Here is a 25763-nt window from a genome sequence, read left to right as displayed (position 1 = left end):
CCCTCCCTCACGCAGGCTCCCTCTCTCCCTCCCTCACGCAGGCTCCCTCTGTCCCTCCCTCACTCAGGCTCCCTCTGTCCCTCCCTCACGCAGGCTCCCTCTCTCCCTCCCTCACGCAGGCTCCCTCTCTCCCTCCCTCACGCAGGCTCCCTCTGTCCCTCCCTCACGCAGGCTCCCTCTCTCCCTCCCTCACGCAGGCTCCCTCTGTCCCTCCCTCACGCAGGCTCCCTCTGTCCCTCCCTCACGCAGGCTCCCTCTCTCCCTCCCTCACGCAGGCTCCCTCTCTCCCTCCCTCACGCAGGCTCCCTCTGTCCCTCCCTCACGCAGGCTCCCTCTGTCCCTCCCTCACGCAGGCTCCCTCTGTCCCTCCCTCACGCAGGCTCCCTCTCTCCCTCCCTCACGCAGGCTCCCTCTGTCCCTCCCTCACGCAGGCTCCCTCTGTCCCTCCCTCACGCAGGCTCCCTCTGTCCCTCCCTCACGCAGGCTCCCTCTGTCCCTCCCTCACGCAGGCTCCCTCTCTCCCTCCCTCACGCAGGCTCCCTCTCTCCCTCCCTCACGCAGGCTCCCTCTGTCCCTCCCTCACGCAGGCTCCCTCTGTCCCTCCCTCACGCAGGCTCCCTCTGTCCCTCCCTCACGCAGGCTCCCTCTCTCCCTCCCTCACGCAGGCTCCCTCTCTCCCTCCCTCACGCAGGCTCCCTCTCTCCCTCCCTCACGCAGGCTCCCTCTCTCCCTCCCTCACGAAGGCTCCCTCTCTCCCTCCCTCACGCAGGCTCCCTCTCTCCATCCCTCACGCAGGCTCCCTCTCTCCCTCCCTCACTGAGGCTCCCTCTCTCCCTCCCTCACGCAGGCTCCCTCTCTCCCTCCCTCACGAAGGCTCCCTCTCTCCCTCCCTCACGCAGGCTCCCTCTCTCCCTCCCTCACTGAGGCTCCCTCTCTCCCTCCCTCACGAAGGCTCCCTCTCTCCCTCACTCAGCCTCCCTCTCTCCCTCCCTCATGAAGGCTCCCTCTCTCCCTCCCTCACGCAGGCTCCCTCTCTCCCTCCCTCACGAAGGCTCCCTCTCTCCCTCCCTCACACAGGCTCCCTCTCTCCCTCCCTCACGAAGGCTCCCTCTCTCCCTCCCTCACTCAGGCTCCCTCTCTCCCTCCCTCACGCAGGCTCCCTCTCTCCCTCCCTCACGCAGGCTCCCTCTCTCCCTCCCTCACGAAGGCTCCCTCTCTCCCTCCCTCACGCAGGCTCCCTCTCTCCCTCCCTCACGCAGGCTCCCTCTGTCCCTCCCTCACGCAGGCTCCCTCTCTCCCTCCCTCACGCAGGCTCCCTCTGTCCCTCCCTCACGCAGGCTCCCTCTGTCCCTCCCTCACGCAGGCTCCCTCTCTCCCTCCCTCACGCAGGCTCCCTCTCTCCCTCCCTCACGCAGGCTCCCTCTGTCCCTCCCTCACGCAGGCTCCCTCTGTCCCTCCCTCACGCAGGCTCCCTCTGTCCCTCCCTCACGCAGGCTCCCTCTCTCCCTCCCTCACGCAGGCTCCCTCTCTCCCTCCCTCACGCAGGCTCCCTCTGTCCCTCCCTCACGCAGGCTCCCTCTGTCCCTCCCTCACGCAGGCTCCCTCTGTCCCTCCCTCACGCAGGCTCCCTCTCTCCCTCCCTCACGCAGGCTCCCTCTCTCCCTCCCTCACGCAGGCTCCCTCTGTCCCTCCCTCACGCAGGCTCCCTCTGTCCCTCCCTCACGCAGGCTCCCTCTGTCCCTCCCTCACGCAGGCTCCCTCTCTCCCTCCCTCACGCAGGCTCCCTCTCTCCCTCCCTCACGCAGGCTCCCTCTCTCCCTCCCTCACGCAGGCTCCCTCTCTCCCTCCCTCACGAAGGCTCCCTCTCTCCCTCCCTCACGCAGGCTCCCTCTCTCCATCCCTCACGCAGGCTCCCTCTCTCCCTCCCTCACTGAGGCTCCCTCTCTCCCTCCCTCACGCAGGCTCCCTCTCTCCCTCCCTCACGAAGGCTCCCTCTCTCCCTCCCTCACGCAGGCTCCCTCTCTCCCTCCCTCACTGAGGCTCCCTCTCTCCCTCCCTCACGAAGGCTCCCTCTCTCCCTCACTCAGCCTCCCTCTCTCCCTCCCTCACTGAGGCTCCCTCTCTCCCTCCCTCACGCAGGCTCCCTCTCTCCCTCCCTCACGAAGGCTCCCTCTCTCCCTCCCTCACACAGGCTCCCTCTCTCCCTCCCTCACGAAGGCTCCCTCTCTCCCTCCCTCATGCAGGCTCCCTCCCTCCCTCACTCAGCCTCTCTCTCTCCCTCCCTCATGAAGGCTCCCTCTCTCCCTCCCTCACGCAGGCTCCCTCTCTCCATCCCTCACGCAGGCTCCCTCCCTCCCTCACTCAGCCTCTCTCTCTCCCTCCCTCACGCAGGCTCCCTCTCTCCCTCCCTCACGCAGGCTCCCTCTCATCCTCCCTCACACAGGCTCCCTCTGTCCCTCCCTCACGCAGGCTCCCTCTCTCCCTCCCTCACGCAGGCTCCCTCTCATCCTCCCTCACACAGGCTCCCTCTGTCCCTCCCTCACGCAGGCTCCTTCTCTCCCTCCCTCACTCAGCCTCCCTCTCTCCCTCCCTCACTCGCCCTCCCTTTTACCTTCCTTACTCAGCCTCCTTCTCAGGCTCCCTCACTTGGAGTTCCTTCACACCCTCCCTGCCACCCTCCTCACTCAGCATAGTTATTTTTAAATTCATCCATGTTTCTATAAGTATTAATACCTTGTTCTATTATTATTGTGACGTATTCCATTCTATGAGAAACCACAGGTTTTTTATTCCCCGCTCTGCTGATGGTAATTTGGGAGTTTTCAGTTTTTGGCTAAAGCAACTGAAGCCAATATGTATATCTGTATTCAAATCTTTTTGAGACATATGCTGTCATTTCATTGGGTAAATACCTAGGAGTGAGATTCGTGTGTCATATAGTATGTATATGTTTAACTTATTAAAAGCTTCCAAGCTGATTTCCAAAGTGTCTGTAGAATTTCACATTCCCACTAGCTCTCCATAAGGATTCCAATTCCAACACAATCTCATCAGCATTTGGTTTGATACATCTTTTTCACTCTAGCCATTTTAATAGCTATGTAAGTGTATCTCACTGTGCTTTTAATTTGCCTTTCTTTTATGAGTAAGGATGTTGTGTATATCTTCCTTTACTTATTTGCCACCCATATGTCTTTGGTGGAGTGTTTGCTCTAATCTGTTGTGTATATTTTTTTATTGGATTTTTTGTCTTCTTATTTAGTTTTGAGCGTTCTTGTTCTGAGTACAATTCCTTTATCAGATACATGATTTGCAAATATTTTCTCCAAGTCTGTGGCTGTCTTTTCATTCTCTTATCGGTGTCTTCAAAGAGGAGAAATTTAAATTTTTGATGAAATCCATTTTACCACTTTTTTTCTTGTACGGTTTTGTTACTTAGAAATCTCTGTCTGCCCCTAGGTCACAAACGTATTTTTCCATGTTTTCTTCTAGAAGATTTATGGTTCTGCCTATATCTCAAATTATTTTTTTATGTTTTTGTGCACTCTTCCGAAAAGCTTGCATTTCCCAGCTGAAATTCTTTAGGATCTTTGTCAATATTCAGTTGCCTATGTATGTGAGGGTCTATTTCTGACTCCACTTTGTTCCACAAATATATTTGTCTATTCTTATGTCAATACCATAAAAGCTTGATTACTTTACAGTGAGTGTTCAGACAAAAAAGTAGAAGTCCTCCAAATTTGTTCTTTTCCAGAATCATTTTGGCTCTTCTAGATCATTTTCATTTTCATGTAAATTTTAGGATCAGCTTGTCAGTTCCTACTAAGCAGCCTACTGAGTTTTTTTCTTGGATTTGTGTTAAATTGTAGGTGAATTTGGGGATGATGGACAGTTTACGAATTTTTAATCCTCCAATCTATGAACATGGTGTATCCACCCTCTCGGCGTTGTTTCGTAGTTTTCAATGTAGAAATCGTGCATTTATTTTATCAAATTAATTTCTAAATATGTGATATTTTTATGGTATTACAAATGATGTCTTTTTACATTTTTGTTCCCAATTTCTTGCTGCTACTGTATGTAAACTCAAATTTTGTATGTTGATCTTGTATCCTGTGTAGAGGAGCAAAATTTGCCATGCCATATGTATCTCTTGGGCATGGGATTATGTCAAGTTGAAAATAATCAAGGCCCAAAAGATTCTGGAAGAATCTTTGACATCCCCCTAACTGCCTAAAAAGAATGTAGATAGAGGACCTGTTCCAGGAAGGCAGCTATCTCCACAGATTACTATAGATAACGTGAACTAGGTGTGTACACAAGGAGGAACCCAGCAAAGTCTGTTGGTTAAAATTCCTCTCTGTGTCCCATTGTCTCTGCCTGGCCCAGCAACAGCTTGTTTACCAAACATGTCCTTTTCCATCTCTGTGTGAATTGCCTTCCTCCCCTTTGAAGTCACAAACTGCTTCCCCCAGCATCCTCTTTGTCTTTAGCTGAAGATGGTATTTAAGGTGATGGATTCAGCCACTTTATTGAATTCCTGCATTTTCCTTGGTCTCTCCCATATATACATGTTATTAAATTTTGTTTGATTTTCTCCTGTTCATCTGTCTCATGTCAATTTAATTCGTAGACCAGCCAGAAGAACCTAGAAGGGCAGAGGAAAAACTCCGCCTCCGTATCACCTGCCACATTGTTAAATTCACTTACTAGTTTTTGTAGTTTTTTGGTTTTGTTTTTATGATTCTTTGGGTTTTCTGTATACAGGATCATGTTGCCTGCAAATAGAAACAGCTGTATTTCTTCCTCCAATATTTTTCTTTCTTTTTAAAAAATTTATTTACTGATTTTACTGGATCGTAGTTGTGGCATGCATGTGGGATCTACTTCCCTGACCAGGGATTGAACCCGGGCCCCCTGTGTTGGGAGCATAGAGTCTTATCCACTGCACCACCAGGGAAGTCCCCAGTATGTTCTTTTTTATCCCTTTACTTTGCTGTACTGGCTAGAACTTCCAATACAGTGTTGAATCGACGTGGTGAGATTAGACATCCTTGCCTGGTTGCTGATATGAAGGAAAGCTTTCCACGTTTCACTATTAAGCAGGTTGGTAACTATGTGTATTTCATAGATGCATTTTATTAGTTTTCTTCCTACTTCATTGAAAGCTGTTAGCATGAGTGGGTGTTGAATGTTCTCAAATGCTTTTTCTGCCTTATTGAGTTGGTCATATGATTTTTCCATTTTAATTCCTTCATGTGATGATATATACTGATTGAGTTTTACTGTTGTGGCCTCTCCCACTGTGGAGCACAGGCTCCGGACGCGCAGGCTCAGCGGCCATGGCTCATGGGCCCAGCCGCTCCGCGGCATGTGGGATCCTCCCGGACCGGGGCACGAACCCGTGTCCCCTGCATCGGCAGGCGGACTCTCAACCACTGCGCCACCAGGGAAGCCCCCTGATTGAGTTTTGAACGCTAAACCAAACTCACATTCCTGGGATAAGTACTTCTTGGTCATGATGTGTTATATTTTTATATATTTCTGGATTCTATATTCCAATATATTTTTTAAACATCTTTATTGGAGTATAATTGCTTTACAATGGTGTGTTGGTTTCTGCTTTATAACCATCGCCCAATATTTTGTTAATAATTTTTGTGTTTAAAAGGGATATTGATGTATACTTTTCTCTGCTTGTAATATCTTTGTCAGAGTTTGGTATCAGGGTTATGTTGGCCCACTAAAAGAAGTAGGGAACATCTTCGCCTCCTCTATGTTCTGGAAGAGATGGTGTAAATTAGAATTATTTCTTCTGCAAATGTTTGATCTACTGTCCCTAGAGAAGCCATTTGACCTGGATTTTTCTTTGTGGGAAAGTTCTTTATTACAATTTAATTTTTTTTAACAGTTAAGGGATCATTCAGATTTTTTATTTCTTTTTGTATCCATTTCACTGAGTTGTGATTTTCAAGGAATTTGTTACTTTCATCTAGGTTGTCAAACTTATTAGCATATAATATTGAATATTTTAACACCTCCTTTCAGTAGACAAAAAAGTACATGAAACATGAGTAAGGATACAGAATATTTAAGCAACACTGTCAACAAACTGTCCTAGTTGATATTTATAGACTGAACGCTTGCAGAATACACATTCTCTTCAAGTAGTCATGAAATATACATTGCATATAGTCCACATGCTGGACCATAAAATAACTCTCAAAAATCATGTTAAATTAGGTATTAATAAAGATAAGCTATTTTTCACACCCATTAGGGTGGATACTATTTTTAAAACCCCAGCAAATAACAAGTGTTGGCAAGGATGTAGAGAAATTGGACCCTCACACATCGCTGGTGGGAATGTTAAATGATGTAGCTCTGGGGAAAACAGTATGACAGTTCCTCAAAAAATTTAACATAGAATTACTATATCCAGCAATTCCACTTCTGAGTATACGTCCAAAACAATTGAAAGCAGGGTTTCAAGAGATAGTTTTACACCTGTGTGCCAGTAGTACTATTTGCAATAGCTAAAAGGTAGAAGTAACCCAGGTGTCCAGCAACAGATGACAGATAAACAAAATGTGGTCTCTGCAGACAACGGAATATTGTTCGGCCTTAAAAAGGAAGGAAATTCTGATGCATGCGACATGGATGAACCTCGAGGACATTATGCTCAGTGAGATAGCCAGTCACAAAAAGACAAATACTGTATAATTCCACCTATATGTGGTCCCTAGAGCAGTCAAATTCACAGAGACAGAAAGTAGAAAGGTGGTTGCCAGGTGCTCAGGGAGAGAGGAGTGGGGAGTCAGTGTTTATTGGGGACAGAGTTTCAGTTTTGCAAGATGAAAAGAGTTCTGGAGATGGATGGGGGTGATAGTTGCCCAACAACGTGAATGTACTTATGCCACTGAACTGTACACTTAAAGATGGTTAAGAAGATAATATCTGTTACATGTATTTACTACGATGAAAAAGGAAATTAAAAAGCTATCCAGAAAATCTCAAAAATATTTGAAGATCAAACCACCTACTTTTAAATAAGCAATGAATAAAAAGCAAAGTAACAAGGGAAGTTTCAAACTATTTTCAACTGGATGAGAGTGAAAACACAGCAGTTCCTAATTTGTGGGAAGCCCAGAAAGCAGTGCTTCTGGGAAATTAGTAGCTCTTATGTTGGTTAGGTGCTGGGGGCGCCGAGACATTTGGTCAAACAACATCCTGGGTCTCTGCATGAGGGTGTTTGTGGATGAGATTAACGCCTGACTCGCTAGACTGAGTAAGGTGAATTGCCCTCCCTAATGCGGTCCAGTCAGCTGAAGACCCGAATAGAACAAAAAGGCTGAGTAAGAGGGAATTTCCTCGGCCTGAGTGCTGAGCTGAGACTTGGGTCCTCTCCTGCCCCTGGGCTGGAACTTACCCCATTGGTTCTGCCGGTTCTCAGACCTTCGGACTTGGGCTGAACCACAGCGTGGGCCCTCCTGGGTCTCCGGCTTGCAGACCACAGATGTTGGGATCTGTAAGCCTCATTAACCATGTGAATCATTCCTTATAATAAATCTCTTGAGGGACTTCCCGGGTGGTCCAGTGGTTAAGACTTTGCCTTCCAATGCAGGGGGTGCGGGTTCGATCCCTGATCCCATATGCCTCGCGGCCAGAAAACCAAAACATAAGACAGAAGCAATATTGTAACAAATTCAATAAAGACTTAAAAAAAAAAAAATGGTCCACATCAAAAAAAATCTTTAAAAATAAATAAATAAATACGTAAATAAATAAATAAATGTCTTGAAACGCACACACGCATGAACATCCTATTCCGGTTCTCTGGAGAACCCTGATTAATACAACTCTAAGCAGTTGTTTCAGGAAAGAATAAAGGTGCGCAATCAGCTCTCTCAGGACAGAAAGGAAGTCGAGGTGACCTGGCCAAGGCCCCGCCATCAGTAGTGGAGGATCCAGGACTGGGGTGCAGACCTCCAGGCTCGGAGTGGCGTCGGGGCCTCACCCTCAAGCTGAGCTGTGTCTCGGAGTCCCCTTCTCCCGCAGGCCTGTGTCAGGAGCGTAGAGGACAAGCAGTGGGGCGAGGGCCGTGTCAGGCTCATCCTCAGCGGTGCTCCCGAGGGGAGAGTTTAGGCCGACGGATGGAGGGAAGCTGTGGGAAGGCAGATCCTGGATTGACTGGGGCAGAAGAGCCAGCAGCCGGCTTAGGTGGTGATGAATCCTCCATCCCTGGCGGTGCTATAGCTTGTCTGTGCTCACAGTCACAGCCTATCATTCATGTTCGAACAAGGATTCCATGGACACTCTTCGAGAAGCTAGCATGTTCTGCCTAATCTATCATGTTTCTTTAAAAAATTATTATTCACAGTTTTCCGGTCATTGGTCTAAAGACCATGAAGCTATTTTAAGCAGGAACATGGTCCATTTACCTGACTGAAAAGAAATAATTACTCTGTATAAAATAGATAACCAACAAGGTCCTACTGTATAGCACAGGGAACTACATTCAATATCTTACAAAATCTATAATGGAAAAGAATCTGAAGATAGATACATATGTATCTAGCTGAGCCACTTTGCTATACACCTGAAACACTGTAAATCAACTATACTTCAATAAAAAATATAAATACATGAATAAACAAGATCAGATTTTTTTAAAAGAGAAATAATTAAACCAACTAACAAAATGCTCTTGTCCTGGGGTGTGTGGAGTGTTCTAACCTCACCTCGATCGCAGCCCCCAAATACAGGAACATGCCCTGGGGCCAAGGTCTGAGTCAGACACAGTGGTGTCATGGGCACCTCACTCCACGTCTCTGGGTCTCAGTGTCCTCGCCTGTAAGATGACAGTGGGCATAAAAGCGTGCATTTGCTGGGTCTCTTGAAAACACTTTCCCAATTCCTGTGTCTTGTGCTTTGATATTTAGTGAGGCTGGAAAGATCACAGTTGACAATGGCATCTGGAAAGTTAACAGCTGAGGTGCAGGCAGGGTGTCATTTTCTTCTGCCCAGGAGGAAAAGAACATGATATTTGAAGCCCACGTTTCTCAGGACGTCAACTCTTTAGCATCCAAATGCAGCCCATTTTTGCTGAAAGACACACAGAGTTCTGTGACAGGCAAACGTCTCATCCCACCTCAGGGATGAAAACTGGTATTGGAAAACAACAGAGCTCTTCACAGCAGCTCCTTTTAAATCTCTTTTAATGACTAATATCCTCGTTTCGGTGTGTGCTTGAACTGACCTGAGCAAAATCAAACTGAGACTAATTAGTGTGGAAGAGATGACACACATGGGTCCAGTTCCTGTTCTCATGGACACCTCACACTCAAAGTAAGAACGGAACAGGAAAAGAATTCTCATTTTTAAAAAAACATGTCGGGACTTTCCTGCTGGTCCAGTGGTTAAGACTCTGTGCTCCCAATGCAGAGGGCCTGGGTTCGATCCCTGGTCAGGGAACTAGATCCCACACACCACAACTAAGAGCCCACATGATGCAACTAAAAAAAAAAAAAAGATCCCACATGCCACAGCTAAAGATCCCGCATGCCTCAATGAATATCGCGCATGCCACAACTAAGACCCAGTGCAGCCAAAATAAATAAATATTTTTCAAAAAACAACAAAAAACCCCCACATGTCATTGGAAATATCCTTAGCACTGGCCTGGATGTCAGGAGAACTAGGTTTTAAGTGTTATTCTACCAACCAAGTGATCACGTGACCTTTTAGAAGCCACTGGCCTTGCTCAGTTTCCAGATCTGTGAAATGGGGTTGGTTTTACTTGCCTACTATGAAATAATAGGAAATGTGTAAGTGGTCTCCGCCCCCAGTTCGTGGCACAGAGCTCCTAAAGCCCTTCTAATTTCCTAAATGAGCATCATTTGTTCTGATATTTGGTCCTTAACCCTGGATCTTTACACAGAGCTCTTAAATCCCTTGGGATTCCCTGGCTGATAGGAGGGTCTTTTTTTTTTTTTTTTGCGGTACGCGGGCCTCTCACTGTTGTGGCCTCTCCCGTTGCGGAGCACAGGCTCCGGACGCGCAGGCTCAGCGGCCATGGCTCACGGGCCCAGCCGCTCCGCGGCATGTGGGATCTTCCCGGACCGGGGCACGAACCTGTGTCCCCTGCATCGGCAGGCGGACTCTCAACCACTGCGCCACCAGGGAAGCCCTAGGAGGGTCTTTTGTTCTCATGAAGTGAAGAGAAGTTGGATTTAGTCTCACAAACTTATCTTTTTTCTATGAGATAATAATGGTAGGAGAGAAAGTAAGAAATCTCAAATAAAGATGACTTCTGCTGTTGGGACCCAGGGCAGGCCACCCCCAAATATGCCCTAATGGCATAGTAACTATCTTGAATTAAAGTTACTTAAGACATAGCTGATACAAGAGGGGCACTGTGACCCTCCTCTCTGTCTTCCTGAAAGCAGGAAATAAATTTCTCATGTGAAAGGTCCACTCTCTGCACTTGGAGGTAGGAGGACACCCTTATTGCCAGAAATAGGGAATTCAGGGCCGCGAGTCTATACAAACAACCTGTTACTTCTTTAATTTACCACCCCAAATCCAAACCCTGTTTAGAGTCTTCCCTAACTAAGTACCCAAAGCCTAAGTTTCTTTTTCCTGTCAATTCCTCTCAAATTTGTTTCTTTGTCTAAAAAATATAAAAGCTGCTTGCTTTGGCCACTTCTTAGGTCCCATTTCTATGAAACCTCTATGAGCACAAATTAAAATTTACTTCTTTTTCTCCTGTTCATGTGTCTTGTGTCAATTTTATTATTAGTTTCCCTCCGGACACTGCCTTTCTCAATCATACAAGAAGCATTCAGGGCCCACGTGGTAAAAATGGCAGGAAAGACACCTTCCCCCCAGTTAATTAAACCTTGAGCTCATTTAAGTTTCTTACGGGTGCAAAACCACAAAACCTAAATTATCCAGTCAAGTCAGGTTATGACTTAAGGACATTATAGTTCGTCACAGTCTAATGTGTACCTTTGTAATGTAAATGTTGTGATATTGTCAACGGTTTAGCTAAACTTACCTGGCTGATCTGTTCAATGATTAAGTAAGCCTGCTCCGTGGGCAGGGAGACTGGAGCATCACACGGAAAGTCGCCCTCCCTCTGATAGGTGTCTCAGGTGGAGGGCAGACAATCTGAGGGCTGCTGCAAGGTTGACAGAGTAACTGTGGCTCCCCCTTCAGTGAACATATGGGAAGTTAGGGGAAAAACAAAATTCCTCTTGATCACTGCGTTGGCGAAGCTGTACGTGAAATGAATTTCCTACCGTGTATTGGTTTCTTGGGTGTGAATTTTTTTATGTATAATGTAAAGCTGGCTGGGGTGTACAAAAGGGAGTGGTGGGGACTGTGGCAAACTGGGGAGGTCACAAATCCTTCTTTCATAAGTGGCTGCCACTCATCTCCAGCATGTCATTGCTGTGTGGAAATATAAGCCCAGTGTTGCCAGCACTTCTGATGTTTTGAAAGAAATTATAAATCTAGATTTTATATAAAATAGCCTGATTTTTAAATATTGGGAAACAATTCAAATTAAAGAAATCTGGGTAGTGTTTTTTGTCCGATGGCTAATAGGGCCTCCTTGTGGAGTGAATACTTGACCACTTACCGTGCTAAGCACCGTCCTAATGCTACATGTGTTATTAATGGAATCTTTGTGCCTTAGATACCATGAGGAGCTACATGTTATCAATGAAGGTGTAACTAACTAACTTCTCAGGGCCACGCAGCCAGTAGGGAGCAGAGCCAGCATCTGACCAGCATTTGCAAAGGCCTCAAAGCCAGCTGTGCCCAAGGTGGGCAGGAGGGCCGCCTGCAACATGAGGGTGCATTGTCCACAGAGATTTTGAAAACAGTAACAAGATGGACTGAAGCTTGTCTGGTTTTTATGACCATCACGCACAGGCAATATTAAATAATGTCAGTGATAAAATACACACTGTGTATTTATTATTTAGCACACAGGGATAAAATACACAAATCCCCGCAAACTTCTGTAGGTTTAAGTTCTAAAGAATTGCTGTGTCTACTGTTAAGGGGTTTAAAAAAAAATTTTTTTTTTAACTGTGGTAAAATTCACATAACATAAAGTTTACCATCTTAATCATTTTTTTTTGCGGTACGCGGGCCTCTCACTTTTGTGGCCTCTCCCGTTGCAGAGCGCAGGCTCCGGACGCGCAGGCTCAGCGGCCATGGCTCACGGGCCCAGCCGCTCCGCGGCACGTGGGATCCACCCGGACCGGGGCACGAACCCGCGTCCCCTGCATCGGCAGGCAGACTCCCAACCACTATGCCACCAGGGAAGCCCCATCTTAATCATTTTTAAGTGTGCAGTTCATTAGCATTAAGTATGTGTGTGTGTGTGTATATATATATATATATATATATATATATATATACATACATACATATATATTTAAATTGGAGTATAGCTGCTTTACAATGTTGTGTTAGTTTCTGCTGTACAGCAAAGTGAATCAGCCACACACATACATATATCCCCCCTCTTTCTTGGATTTCCTTCCCATTTAGGTCACCACAGAGCACTGAGTAGACTTCCCTGTCATTAGCGTTACACATATTAACATTATTTTGCAATCAATCTCCAGGCATTTCATCTTGCAAAACAGAAACCCCATACCCATTAAATACTACCTCTCATTCCCCCTCCCCTAACCCTTGGCAACTGTAGGGGAGGAATATTTTTCCTCTACCCTTCTAGGTTCTTTTGGCTGGTCTGTTCATTAAATTGACATATGACAGGTTAACAGGAGAAAAACAAATTTATTGTCATACTTATGGGAGCCTCACATAGACATGAGAGGTTCCAAGACAGGCAATGGAGGCTTGTGTGCCGGCTGAACTAAGGTGAAGGGCTAGGGCTCTGGGGCTCCAGGGGGAGGAAGACAAGTCACAGGAAGCTGGGAAGAGCAAGTGCTCGGAGAACACAGGTTTGTCAGGCCCTGCAGGATGACAGGGTCAGGCCCTGCCAAACGCCCAGCTCATCACGCCAGCCCACACTACTCTGTGGTTATCTCTGGTGGCAGCTCCGTTCCCTGACCATGCCTTCTAATTCTTTTAGGCAGTTAAGGGAGGTACACAGCTCTTCCTGAGTCTTTTGGGCCACGACTGTCTTCAGTTCAGAATGATCCACATGCGAGAGTGGCACGTTTTGGGGTGGCATATTCTGCTCCCCTTCCCAGCTACCGTCCGACTGTCTCTATGAATCTGACTGCTCTAGGGACCTCATATAAGTGGAATTTTTTTTAATTTTTCTTTTTGTGACTGGCTTATTTCACTGAGCATAATATCCCCCAGTTTCATCCATATCGTATCATGTGTCAGTACTCCCTTCTTCAAGGCTGAATAATATTCCATCGTGTGTATGCATCACATTTGGTTTATCCATTCATCTGTTGATGGATGCTTGGGTTGCTGCTATCTTTTGGCTGTTGTGAACAGTGCTGCTACGAACATATCTCTTTGAGACCCTGCTTTCAATTGTTTGGGTTCCATAAGTGGAATTACTGGATCATATGGTAATTATATATCTTTTTGAGGAACCTCCATACTGTTTTCCATAGTGGCTGCACCATTTTGCATTCCCACCAACAGTGCACAAGGGATCCCTATTTCACCACATCTTCATCAACATGTTTTCTGGTTTTGCCTTTTTTAAAAAAAAATAGTAGCTATCATGATGGGTGTGAGATGAGATCTCATGCAAAAGTCATTTGCATTTCCCTAATGACTATCATGTTGAGCATCTTTTCACGTACCTATTGGCCATTTGTATGTCTTCTTTAAAGAAATCTATTCAAGTCCTTTGCCCCCTTTTTTTTTTAATCGGGTTATTTATATTGGTGTCGTGGAGTTGTAGGAGTTCTTTCTATATTTGGATATTAGCCCCTTATCAGATATGTGACTTGCAAATGTTTTCTCCCGTTCTGCAGGTGGCCTTCTAACTCTGTTTATTGCATCTTTTGATGCACAGAAGTTTTGAAGTTTGATGTGGTACTATTTCTCTCTTTTTACTTTGGTTGCCTGTGCACTGTTGAATTTTAATAACAATAAACATTAAAATTACACACTTTAAAAATGTATGCTTTACACACAATGTACTCTACATGGATGTTAATTCTGAAAACTCTTAGTTACACAGTAGGCCCCATACATATGGATTTGTGCCTGTTTCCAGAGTAACTTTTGGAATCCTGTGAATTTGCCTCAGACACAGTTCTTGTCTCCAGCCCCCACCACGGTACACATTTCTGTGCCTAAACAGTAGATCCGAAATGATCAGTGTTGGCACCGTGATTGTCAAGACAGAGAAAACAACTCGTGTTATTGTTATTCAGCCATCCTATCAGCCCACTTATGATTCTTACCTGGTTTAAATTTTAAGACAGTGAAACAGAGTGCAAACTGTAAGGGGTAATATTTTTGTTGCTTAAGTGCAAATCTTACCTTCTACTTGAACTATTTTACTGAATTTTCCTATTAGATTAAGAATAAAGATTTCTTCTTTGTTGCTATTCTCATTTATTAAATGGACCAGTACACTCTGGTATTATTTATTATTGCAACAGGCCAATATGTCAGTATACGTTTTTAAAAAATACATTAATGTCATTAAAAATTATTAATCTATTACCTTTCCCTTTTTGGCTATTAAGTAATATTTATTTTATTTTTTTAATTAAAAACTTGCTTTTGCTGGCTTGCTTGTATATACAGAGCTCAGTCAAACAAGTTTTAAAAAGTTATTTTTTCCCAGCCATTATTATGTTGCATTTAATGTTTTTTTTGTTTTTGTTTTTGTTTTGCCACACCACATGGCTTGTGGGATCTTAGTTCCCCCACCAGGGATTGAATATTGAACCCAGGCCCATGGCAGTGAAAGCACCCCAGTCCTGACCACTGGACCGCCAGGGAACTCCCTCATTTAATGTTTATTACAGAAAATAATTTTTTCTTATAAAGGAGTATTAAAAGAAATCTTCCTTCCTAAGAGGTTTGATGAGCTAGGTACGACACTGGAGGTATGAAATAGCCATTTGGGGAGCCAGGGGTAGGACGTACCCTCCTCCAGTTCTGGTGGCCTAGTGATGTCTACGGACTCCTGTGTGTCCCTCCAGGCCTGCTGGTGTCAGACTTAGCCGGCTGGGATAACACACGTGCCAGAACTTCTAAGGGGGCCTGACGGTATGAAGCTGCAATCAGCTTATCCTGCAGCCACTGTCCCATAGCGATGCCTTTGGGGACGAAGGGAGTAGGTGGGTGAGGATGAGGTGTTCAGTGGTCCGGGGGCAGCTAACTGGCCGAAGCAGTCCCCGACTCCGGCAGAGAATGGATGTGGCAAGTGGAAGAAAGCCGTCCTGAGTGAGAGTAAAAGCAGAGATAGAAACTGGATCCTGTGAGCAGGCAGCATGTCTGCGCATTGATGAAAAGCAGCGATTTCTGTAATGAAATGGCGCCATTATCTTACACAAGATGAAGTTTGGGAAAGCATTCTGCCAAGGCTGAAACTGTTCCCGTGCTCCCAGACGTTTTCTTATTTTTTATTTCCCCAAACGTCGAGGTTTCCAGCCCAGAGACAGTGCTGAAGGCCTACGGTGGGACCCCCTTTCCTCAGTCCCCAGGGACCGTGACCAGAAGGTAGCTGCGGCCTTGTGCGGCAGGGAAACCACTGCTGCTGGGCTGGGTCCTGCATATGGGGGTGTGCTGGGTGTGAGTGAGGGTGCTCTAAAGAAAAACTTTTACTCCAGCAGAAAGGGGCAACCCAGACAATGCCGGGAGGGAAAGAGCGCTGAAGGGGGAACCTGGACATTAAAAGCTCATTTCAGGCCACTGCCGTGTGAACCTTACATGGATCCTGATTCTGAAAATACAAACTGTGAAAAACAAGCTACGATGTTTATGAGACACTTGGAAGTTTGAACTCTGCATATTTTATGACTGAGGAATTATTGTTCATATTTTAGATGTGATAATAGTATTGTGGTTAGAGTGTACATCTAAAACGGTCCTTATCTTTTAGAGGTAGGATGCCTCAGATTTGTTGCAAAATGATACCGGTGAGGGCTGGGGTTGGCTGCAGGCGCATGGTCACGGGACTGGACGGTCATGCCTGGGGCTTCAGTATACTATTCTATCAACTCTTGGGAATGCTTGAGCTTCTCCACTGCACAATTTAAAAAATCTATTTGTTGCAAAAAGATGGTAGGGCTTCCCTGGTGGCGCAGTGGTTGAGAGTCCGCCTGCCGATGCAGGGGACGCGGGTTTGTGCCCCGGTCCAGGAGGATCCCACGTGCCGCGGAGCGGCTGGGCCCGTGAGCCATGGCCGCTGGGCCTGCGCGTCCGGAGCCTGTGCTCCGCAACGGGAGAGGCCTCAGAGGTGAGAGGCTCGTGTACCGCGAAAAAAAAAAAAAAGATGGTAGATAGGTTCTAATATGACAACATACCACTAGGAATAGTTCCTTGCCTTTGAAATTCCTTCTCAACCCTTATTCGCTCAAGAAGAAAGGCCCCTATCTCCAGTGCTTGGTCCTCTCCCTCTGAATGGTGAGAACAGGCCTGGGGCTCTGAGCCTTTGACAGGAAACAGTGTCTCCTTGTAACTTAACGGCATCCCTTTGTTTCGTTGTATTTATTTTGTGGCTACTTCTATTTTGGCAACAGATACTGTTCTTCTACTTACTGGAGTGACAAAGTTTCCTTTTTAAATATGTGTAAACACTTTGATTTAAAGACAAATAGGAAATAACAGCACAGATGGTACTCAGATACTGTAAGGTTTCTCTGAGCAAGCCTGGAAGTCACCGATACAAGTCATCTTCCTGTCTCATTTTATTTACCAGGTAGACAAATCTGGAGTCTCTTCATCCCTGAGGGTCCCTGTGCCTGGGGCAGCATGGCCTGCTCAGGCCACGCCCACTGTCTCCCTGACTCTCAGATATAGCACTTGATACCCAGAGAAGGCGCCCAAAGGCAGAGAAGGAGGGTGCTGCATGGACCCCGGGGCCCCGACATGGTCCCTTACCAGGCTCACTGGCAAGTGAAAATGGCGGGGGGGACAGAGTTAAGGACAATATAAAGAAAGGGAAACATCTCAAATGGGGAAATGTTCTATCCATCATTTTGTTGCTTCCCATTCCTAGTGTTTTGCTGGGGAAATTTCCTGACCGCCTTAAATTAAAGCATACAGGTGGCCAGCAAGCTGTGTCCACCCGGATTATTTTGCTAGGCCTGTTTGTATGTTTGCTTTTTTGTTTGTGTAAGTAAACTTTTTTCTTTTTAGATAACTGTAGATTCACATGCGGTTTTAAGACACAGAGAGAGGGCTTCCCTGGTGGCGCAGTGGTTAAGAATCGCCTGCCAATGCAGGGGACATGGGTTCGAGCCCTGGTCCGGGAAGACCCCACGCAACTAAGCCCGTGCACCACAACTACTGAGCCCGAGAAGCCCACGCACCGCAACGAAGAGTAGCCCCCGCTCTCCGCAACTAGAGAAAGCCAGTGCGCTGCAACGAAGACCCGACGCAGCCAAATACAAACACATAAATAAAATTGATTCTTTAAAAAAAAGAAAGACATGGAGAGAGACATATTTAAGACGTACAGAGAGACTCATGCACCCTTTTCCCAGTTTCCCCCAATGGTGACTGCTTGCAAAATTATAGGACACACAGGGAACTATATTCAATATCTTGTAATAACCTACAATGGAATAGAACCTGAAAAAAAAAATATAAATGAACCACTTTGCCGTACACCTGAAATTAACACAACATTGTAAATCAACTATACTTCAATTAAACAACAATAAAAAAAACCCATAGGACATTGCAACCAGGATTTACCATAGACACAGTCAAGACAGAACATTTCCAGCCGCACAAAGATTTCACATGTTGTCCTTTTATGGCCACATCACCCCCCACCCCTACCCCGTCTGGCCCTCACCCACTGTCAGTCACTCACCTGTTCTCCAGTTCTATAACGTTGCTTTTCAAGAACGTTATATGAATGGAATTATGCCGTATGTAACCTTTTGCGATTGGCTTTTTTTCCACTCAGCATAATTTCCTGCAGATTTGAGTTGTCCAGTGTGTCAACAGTTTGTTCCTTTATTGCCGAGAAGCATTCCATGGTGTGGATGCACCCAGTCTGTTTAACCATCACCTGTGGAAGGACTTCTATGCTGTTTTCAGTTTTGGGTTATTAAGTTTGTTTGTTTTGCGGTACGCGGGCCTCTCACCGCTGCGGCCTCTCTCGTCGCGGAGCACAGGCTCCGGACGCGCAGGCTCAGCGGCCACGGCCCACGGGCCCAGCCGCTCCGCGGCACGTGGGATCCTCCCGGACCGGGGCACGAACCCGTGTCCCCTGCATCGGCAGGCGGACTCCCAACCACTGCGCCACCAGGGAAGCCCCAGTTTTGGTCTATTATGAATAAAGCTGCTTTGAACATTTTATGTATGGGCTTTTGTGTAAACATACGTTTTCATTTTCCTGGGATAAATGGCCAAGAGTGTGCATGTTTGTTTTTAATAAATCAATTGCATTCATTTACAGTTGAGCTGTTTCATCTACAAATCCACATTACTGATTTCTTCTCAATAATCAGAAGATCTGGAAAGATGGGGCCATAGGGACTCATGATCCTAACAGGCCAGATGGGCTTAAAATCCCTGATACTCCGCCTAGTCCTTTGTATTTATTTACCTGCTGGGCAAGGCTCCTGGTTTGCCAATTTAAGTGGGCATAATTGGAACATGATAAGTTATATCATGAATTTTTTTTTTATATATATCATGAATTTTAACTGTATACACACAGGTATTTGCTTGTATATGCCTAAAATCTGTCTGGAAGTATACACAAGCAGAAAATACTGGTTGCCTCTGGGAAGGGTACTGGGTGAGGGGTAGTAAGGGGGAGTCACTTTTACTATGAGCCCTTTTGAGTCTTTTTTAGCTTAAACTCATCTGTTATTTACTAAAAAATGAATCAATAAAAGATGCAAACAAGAACACTAAAAATTCCTCACAGATACCTGCTCTGAGGCTGCTTTGTCCATACAACTCTTGTTTCTTTAGACAAGAGAACCCATTGGAATTTCGCCACCCAGGGAAGAGCCCAGCTCCAAGAGATGTCTGGTCTGGGGCCTTTAGGCTTTGAGGGTGATCCCCAAACAGCCCTCCTCACCATCCAAAATCTGGATGACCCCTGAGGGGCACGCTCAGACCATCTGGGCCTCTCTGAAGCCTAGTGAGGTGTCTATGCCCAGCCCAGGGGCCACCTCCTCCAAGAAGCCTTTCCCAGCCTGATTGAAATTCAGCTTCCCCCTCCCTCATCAGGCAGGGGCATCCACGTGCGTATCCGGTTACAATCCAGGGCACACTTCCTGGACCCTTCACACAGGCTGGGCCCCAGTGCACTCACTCCGCCTCTTCCTGACCTCCCACTAGGCTGGGCCCTCCCCGCAGCAGATTAACATCTTAAAGGCACTGGTGCACAGGGTACCTGCAGAGCTCACCCCCTCCTGTAATTCGTGACAAAGACTACTACAAACCTAGGGCACAACCTGTAAAGTGAATTTAAGATTTAGGGTTTCTGCACGCACAATTCAGTGATGCTGAACTCTCTCTCTCGCTCGCTCTCTCGCGCTCTCTCTCTCTCTCTCTCTCTCTGGTGCGTGCGGGGGACGGGTAGGATGTGCTCTGGCAGCGTTGGCGCCTTAAATCTGCCTTTTGGGTAACCTCCTCACGGCTTCCGGAAGACAGTGGGTGCAGCGCAAAGAAGGGCTTTGGGATCTGAGAGCCTCAGTGTCGCCCTTCGTAGCTGCGTGGTCTTCAGGCCAACTCACCCTGTTTCCTCCTGGAGAACTGGGGATCATGATGCCTCCCTGGCAAGGCCTGGAGGAGGTTGAAGGGGGAAGGAGCACCCCCAGGGCCCCCAGGGCTTCAGCAGTTCGTTTGCCGTTGCGGAACTGGGCCCCTCTACTGGATGCCTGGGCCAGGATGCGCTCCGCATTCCAGATTTCCTGGGGGCCTGTTCCTTTGTGTGTTGACGGTCTGAGCTCAAGGTCTCAGGGGCCTGGCGGACTTGTTTGTTGGGCCCTGGCCAGGGTCATTGGCCAGAGGCGCTGAACTGGGCCGAATGAATGGCTGCGGGACGGCTGAGAGGCTCCACATCCGCGTGCAGTGTCGCCCGAGAGTTTGAAACCAAGAGTTTGAAACCAGGTATACGAGTGTGGAGGCCAGAAAACCGTGCAGTGCTTCCCGCGTGGTCGAGGGGCGCCACCGCCGCCGGGCGCCTCATCCCTTCTCCCCCGCCCACGGTGGCTCGGGCGCGCGCCCCATCCCACTCATCCAGGCCCGCGTGGCCTCGGGTGCGCTCCCCAGCCCCTCCCTCCGCCCCGTAGGGCCGGGGGCCGGGGGTGGGAGCCCGGGCCCCTCAGTTCCAGCGCTCAGGGCCCGCCGGGGCCCAGGAAGGGGCCCGAGGCCTCGGCTCTCGCCCCGCCCCCTCCCTCCTCCCTCCCGCGCTTATCACCTGCCGGCCGGGCGCGCGCGGCCGGGGACGGAGGGCACGAGGGGAGCGCGCGCGCGTGCGCGCGCGACCGGGCTCCGGGTCCCGGGAGGTGAAGAGCGGCGAGGATGGTGACGCTGGGCCGGCGGCTGTGGCCGCTTCTGCTCGCGCTCTCGGGGCTGCTGGCGCTGGGCCCCAGCGCGCTGGCGGCCAAGCTCAACATCCCCAAGGTGCTGCTGCCCTTCACGCGGGCCACGCGCGTGAACTTCACGCTGGAGGCCTCGGAGGGCTGCTACCGCTGGTGAGGCGCGGTCAGGCGTGGGGCCGGGTCGGGAGGCAGACCTCGGGCGCGGGCGGCCGGGCGGGCGCGCTGCAGGTGCGCGGGCGCGGGGAGGAGGCCGCGGCCTCGGGCGGGTCTGGCGGGGCCTGCGGCGCGCGGCCTTCGGGCCCGGCCGGCGCCAGGAGGCCGGGAGCCGCGCGCCCCCAGCAGGCCCGCGCGGCAGGTGCGCCGCCGCGCGCTCCCGGGCGCCGGCTTGGCGGCCGGGCGGCCACTGGCCTGGCGGCTGGTCGCGCGCGATCCGGCGGCGTGCGCGTGGGTCGCCCCTACTGCGCATGGCGGCGCCGAGGCCTCCGCGCTCTCTGGCGGGAGGGGGCCCGCCCGGGAGGTGGTGCGGGCGGGAGCCTTGCTGTCGGCGGGACTCGCGGAGGGCGTGCGGCGGGCGCGGCGAAGGGCCAGCGAAGCCCTGCCCGCCCCGGGGCTTCCGGAGGGACCTCCTGCCGGAGGGAGAGGGTCGCACTGGCGCAGCTGGTCCCGGGATGCGCGTCCACGTGGTCGCACGCCTTTCTCGTCCAGGCTCCGGGAGAGGTGGTCAGGGCACTGCAGAGAGACCTAGGCTGGGGACGCCGCTTTCCGGAGTTTGGTGACCGGGACTCATCCCTGGCGCCGGACTGGTGTGGGAATTGGGCTTGTGGAGAAGTGGGGAAGGTGTGTGTGGGAGTCGAATCAGTCGTTCAGCGTCTTTGGGAGGAACGGAAACCTTTGATGAAAGGTCTTTCGGAGGAAACCCTAGGTGTTTAACAGATGATGCACCTGTTTTACAGATGAGAGATGCAAGGGAATGGTTGGTGGTTCACCCCAGGTTGCCCACAGAGCAGGGTTGCCTTGATCCCTAGCTTCCTGGGGGGACGCAGGAGTTCTGCACCTTTTGTGGGGGATGTGATCTGGGAACCCCAGGAACTAATGAAACTAGAGGTCCGCCCCACCTCACGGTAGCTGGGTGATGTGGTCCAGCCCTTCCATCCTTCAGATGGAGGAGCAGCAGCCTGAAGCGGCCTCTGGGTTCCACTCCGACCAGGTTCATTCCTAGCAGGGTGCAGGCGGTGCTGGGTGTGACCAAGGCCCTACCACACCTCCCCGCCACCTTGCTGGAGATGAAAAGGAGGGGGTGATCCCCACGCGCTACGCCCTTGCTCCTCCCTTTGGTTCCCTGTTTCAAGGCTAGACAGGGTGTGATCACAGTACAGAGAGTCCAACGTGTGTTAAGTCTGTTGGTATAGTCATCCGTGCACATCCGCGAGCCTGGTGCCGGAGCTCAGACTACCTTCTAGCTTATGTGCATTACTAGTACCTATTTGTGTTCTCAAGGTCACCTCCTGAAATAAGGACACACCACATCAGACAAATGCATTTTGGGTTTAGTGCCTGCCTCCTCTGGAGGGTCGTATTTCTGGCTTGATATCACATCTTCTGTTTAACTTTTCTTCATCCCTGTCCAGGGCCCTGTCTGGTGTGGGGAGGTCACCTGTTAGTCCACACTTTGCAGGTGACCGTGCTCATTCTCTGGTTGAAGTTTTTCTCTTGATATGGGGGGCAAGAAAGAGGAAACTGGCTATTAAAAACAGCTGGCTTCAAATGAATCCGTTTCGGTGTATTCGTATGCTGCTTCCTCTGAGATTCTAGAGCTGTGTTTTTCGTTTCTGAAGTAACAACTTTTTTTTTTTTTTCTGACTGCATTTTCTTTTCTGAGAAGAGCTGGTGGATTTTAATTTACTTGTATAGTTTCTGAGGAGGAAGGAAAAAAACATTCCTAATCACTGATGCATCAGAGGATTGCTAAGTATCTTATAACTTGTTTTGAATCTGACCCATAGCTTTTATTGCAGATGTGTAACTGCTTACCTTAAGTGTCTTGGAGGTGTTTGGTGGTTGTGATTTTCCCCTTAACTTCACAGGAAAAGCTTCTGTCAGTCAAGCGTTGGAAATGTTTCCCTTATTTTTAGTGTGTGCTTCCTAGTTCAGTCAGGTATTGCTTGAGGTTTTGAAGAGTCCCCTCTGGAGTTTTAAGAGTGGGCCTAAAGGCAAGCTTTCTATCTGCATTCATCTGTACCTGGGAGGAAATTAGCCTCTTCACCTAAGGAGTTCATTGTGAAGTCTGTGAGGTGAAGAACAGAGAAAATGAAAACCTTCCTGGACCTTGGGGGAATTTTTGCTCATCTTTGGACTTTTCGGCCAAGCTCCCACTTTACTGGAACCACTGCGTGCCTGAGCCCCAGGGGCTTTAAGTCTGCTTTTCCTGTTTCTTGATTTTATAGCATCAAATAATCAGGCAATTTTAAAGTCAGGGGAACTGTAGAGAGCATCAGGTTAAAACTGTTCACGTTTCACTCGGAACCTCAGAGAGGGCAGTGCTCTGGGGGACGCGTATAAGTAGTGGCGGTCTTGAGTTTGGGACCGTGCCCCCTGTTCCACCTCTTTCAGGGGTTTGCAGCCTCTGGCGAATTGGCCAGACCTGATTGAACGCTCCAGTCACAACGAGGGATTGCTGGTTATGTGGCAAACTCCTGATTCTTTTTTGATATTTCATGTTATTGAAAGGGCTCCAAAGCATCTTTCATTAGCATCTTTTTAAGGCATCCTTTATATAAATGACACGAGAGAGAAAGTTGGGAAAAGGGAGAAAAAGAGAAGTATCCCATAATCCTTTTTTTTTTTTTTTGGCCGAGTGGCATGTGGGATCTTAGTTCCCCGACCAGGGATCACACCCACGCCCCCTGCATTGGAAGCGCAGAGTCTTGACCACTGGACCACCATGGAAGTCTCCCATAATCCTTTGACTGTAACACAGTCAGTCACCATTTTGTTTTCCTTTTGATCACTTATTCCACCACCCCCCCCCCCACCACCACGAAGCTCAAACCTGGTATTCAGGTCACTTGGGAACTTCCTTCTCTACCAACCACCAGCAAGTGTTAAAGCCCAGCTGTTTTTCTGTGTTGCTTCATGATCTTAAGTTTTCAGTGCCTGGGCACCATGCTGCTGGGTAGATGTTCCATCTTGCTTCCGTGGGTGGTTTTCTTCCTGCTTCCCTTGTGGGAAACCCCCCCCCCCCCCCCCCCCCCCCCCCCCCCCGCCAACCCAAGCCTGCTCTGCCCCTTGAGGTGGCTTCCGCCCTGCAGGCCCTGCCTCTGTCATGGGGGGCAGGGAAGGGTGGACCTGCAGGTGGGTGGAGGGAGGGCTGTGTCTTCCTCTGCCCCCACTCACTGCTTCTTTGTACAACCGTCACTTCTCCTTTTTCCACTGTAGCTTTCTGGCCTGACCCTCCCTGTCCCCGGGTTCCCCTGTCCCATTAGACACCCTCAAGATAAAAAATTCATTTCTGGTGCCAACATGTTGTTTCCATTTTTTCTTTTTAAAAAAAATTTGGTAAAATATACATATCATAAAATTAACCATTTTTAAGTGTCCAGTTCAGTGGCATCAAGACATTCACACTGTTGTATAACCATTATCCATCATCTCCAGAACTTTTTCAGCTTCCCAAACTGAAACTCTGTCCCCATTAAATGCTAACCCCTCCCCGTCCCCCGGCCCCTACAACCACCTTCTGCTTTTCCTAATACCCTGTAATATCTGCCTGTTTCTTTTTTGGGGGTGACAGTGCCCCCCCGCCACCCCCCCCACCCCGCCAAATGCAGTAACATTGTTTCGATTCTTGTTTGTTTTTATTGTTACCTCGGATGGCAAATGGTATAGGCTTTCTGTTTACACTAGTGATATAAAGTTTCCTTTTAAAGTATTGTTTCAGGACTTCCCTGGCCGGTCAGTGGTTAAGGCGGGGCACTTCCACTGCACGGAGCGCAGGTTCAATCCCGGGGAACCAAGATGCCACATGCCGTGGGGCACGGCCAATAAATAAATAAAGTACGTTTTCATTAAGGAAGAATCAATTTAAAAGAAAAATGTAAGGGACTTCCCTGGTGGTCCAGTGGTTAAGGCTTCACCTTCCAATGCAGGGGGTGCGGGTTTGATCCCTGGTCAGGGAGCTGGGATCCCACATGCCTCGCAGCCAAAAAACCCAAACGGAAAACAGAAAACAGCAGTATGGTAACAAATTCAATAAAGACTTTAGAAAGGTCCACATAAAAAAAAAAAATCTTAAAAAAAAATTTAAAAAACAAATAAAAGAAAAAAGTAAAAAGATACGAAGGTCACTTGGATGTAACCGGATGGGGGGCCGGGAAGGGCGGAAGGTGCAGGTGTCCAGGCAGCTGCCCCGGTGGGTGGCCAGAGACCCCGGTCCAGAGGCAGGGACTTTGAATGTTGCAGGTGGGGATGGCAGAGGGAACCAAATAGCAGAACCAGTTTTTCCGCTAATTCCTTTGCATACTTTGCATGTTATTCCCCACTCACCGGCAGAACCACATTCAAAACCAGGTCACAGACTCAGCTCAGTCCTGGGATGCACGGGAAGTGTGCCAGACCTTCTCATCAATGGCGGTTTTACCCAGGTTCAGTAGCATTTAAGGGAAGTTGATGACACATTAAGAAGCAGTATTAAGGCTGCATGTGGGGTAGGGGGTGATGGAGGAGATGGAGCCATTTTTCACTGAGGTCTGGCGGCCTGGGCCCTCCCACGGGCAGCCCCGGGTAGGTGGAGGCCATTAGCTCTGTTTTGAACAATCTGGGTGCATTCACCACAAGGCGGGAGGTGGTGTCTGGACCAGGAGTCTAGAGCCAGGCCCGGCTGAGGTGTTTTCCAGGAATGTAACCCTGGGCAGGTTACTTCACATCCGTGCAGGGGTTTCCTTGTGTATCAAATGGGGGGTTTCAATAGGACTGTTGGGAGGCAAATAAAACACTTGTGATGTGTTTTATTTCGAGCCTGACACACAGTAAGCACATAATAAATGACAATTTTTT

At 48.6% G+C, this 25763-nt stretch overlaps 1 protein-coding gene across 1 annotated transcript in view; it reads left to right on the top strand.

The window, feature by feature from the left end:
• Positions 1 to 20691: 20691 nt before the first annotated feature.
• NUP210 (nucleoporin 210) overlaps positions 20692 to 25763 on the top strand; it is a gene marked incomplete at both ends in the record, with an annotated part of 99233 nt that continues 94161 nt past the window's right edge. The window contains one exon of the mRNA XM_082847471.1: positions 20692 to 20864. Within this exon, the coding sequence (XP_082703597.1) occupies positions 20692 to 20864 (173 nt within the window). The remainder of the gene's footprint in view (positions 20865 to 25763) is intronic.

The sequence above is a fragment of the Leucopleurus acutus genome (assembly GCF_964270905.1).
Source record: "Leucopleurus acutus genome assembly, chromosome: 10".
NCBI lineage: Eukaryota > Metazoa > Chordata > Mammalia > Artiodactyla > Delphinidae > Leucopleurus > Leucopleurus acutus.
This window is presented reverse-complemented; position numbering and strand designations above follow the sequence as displayed.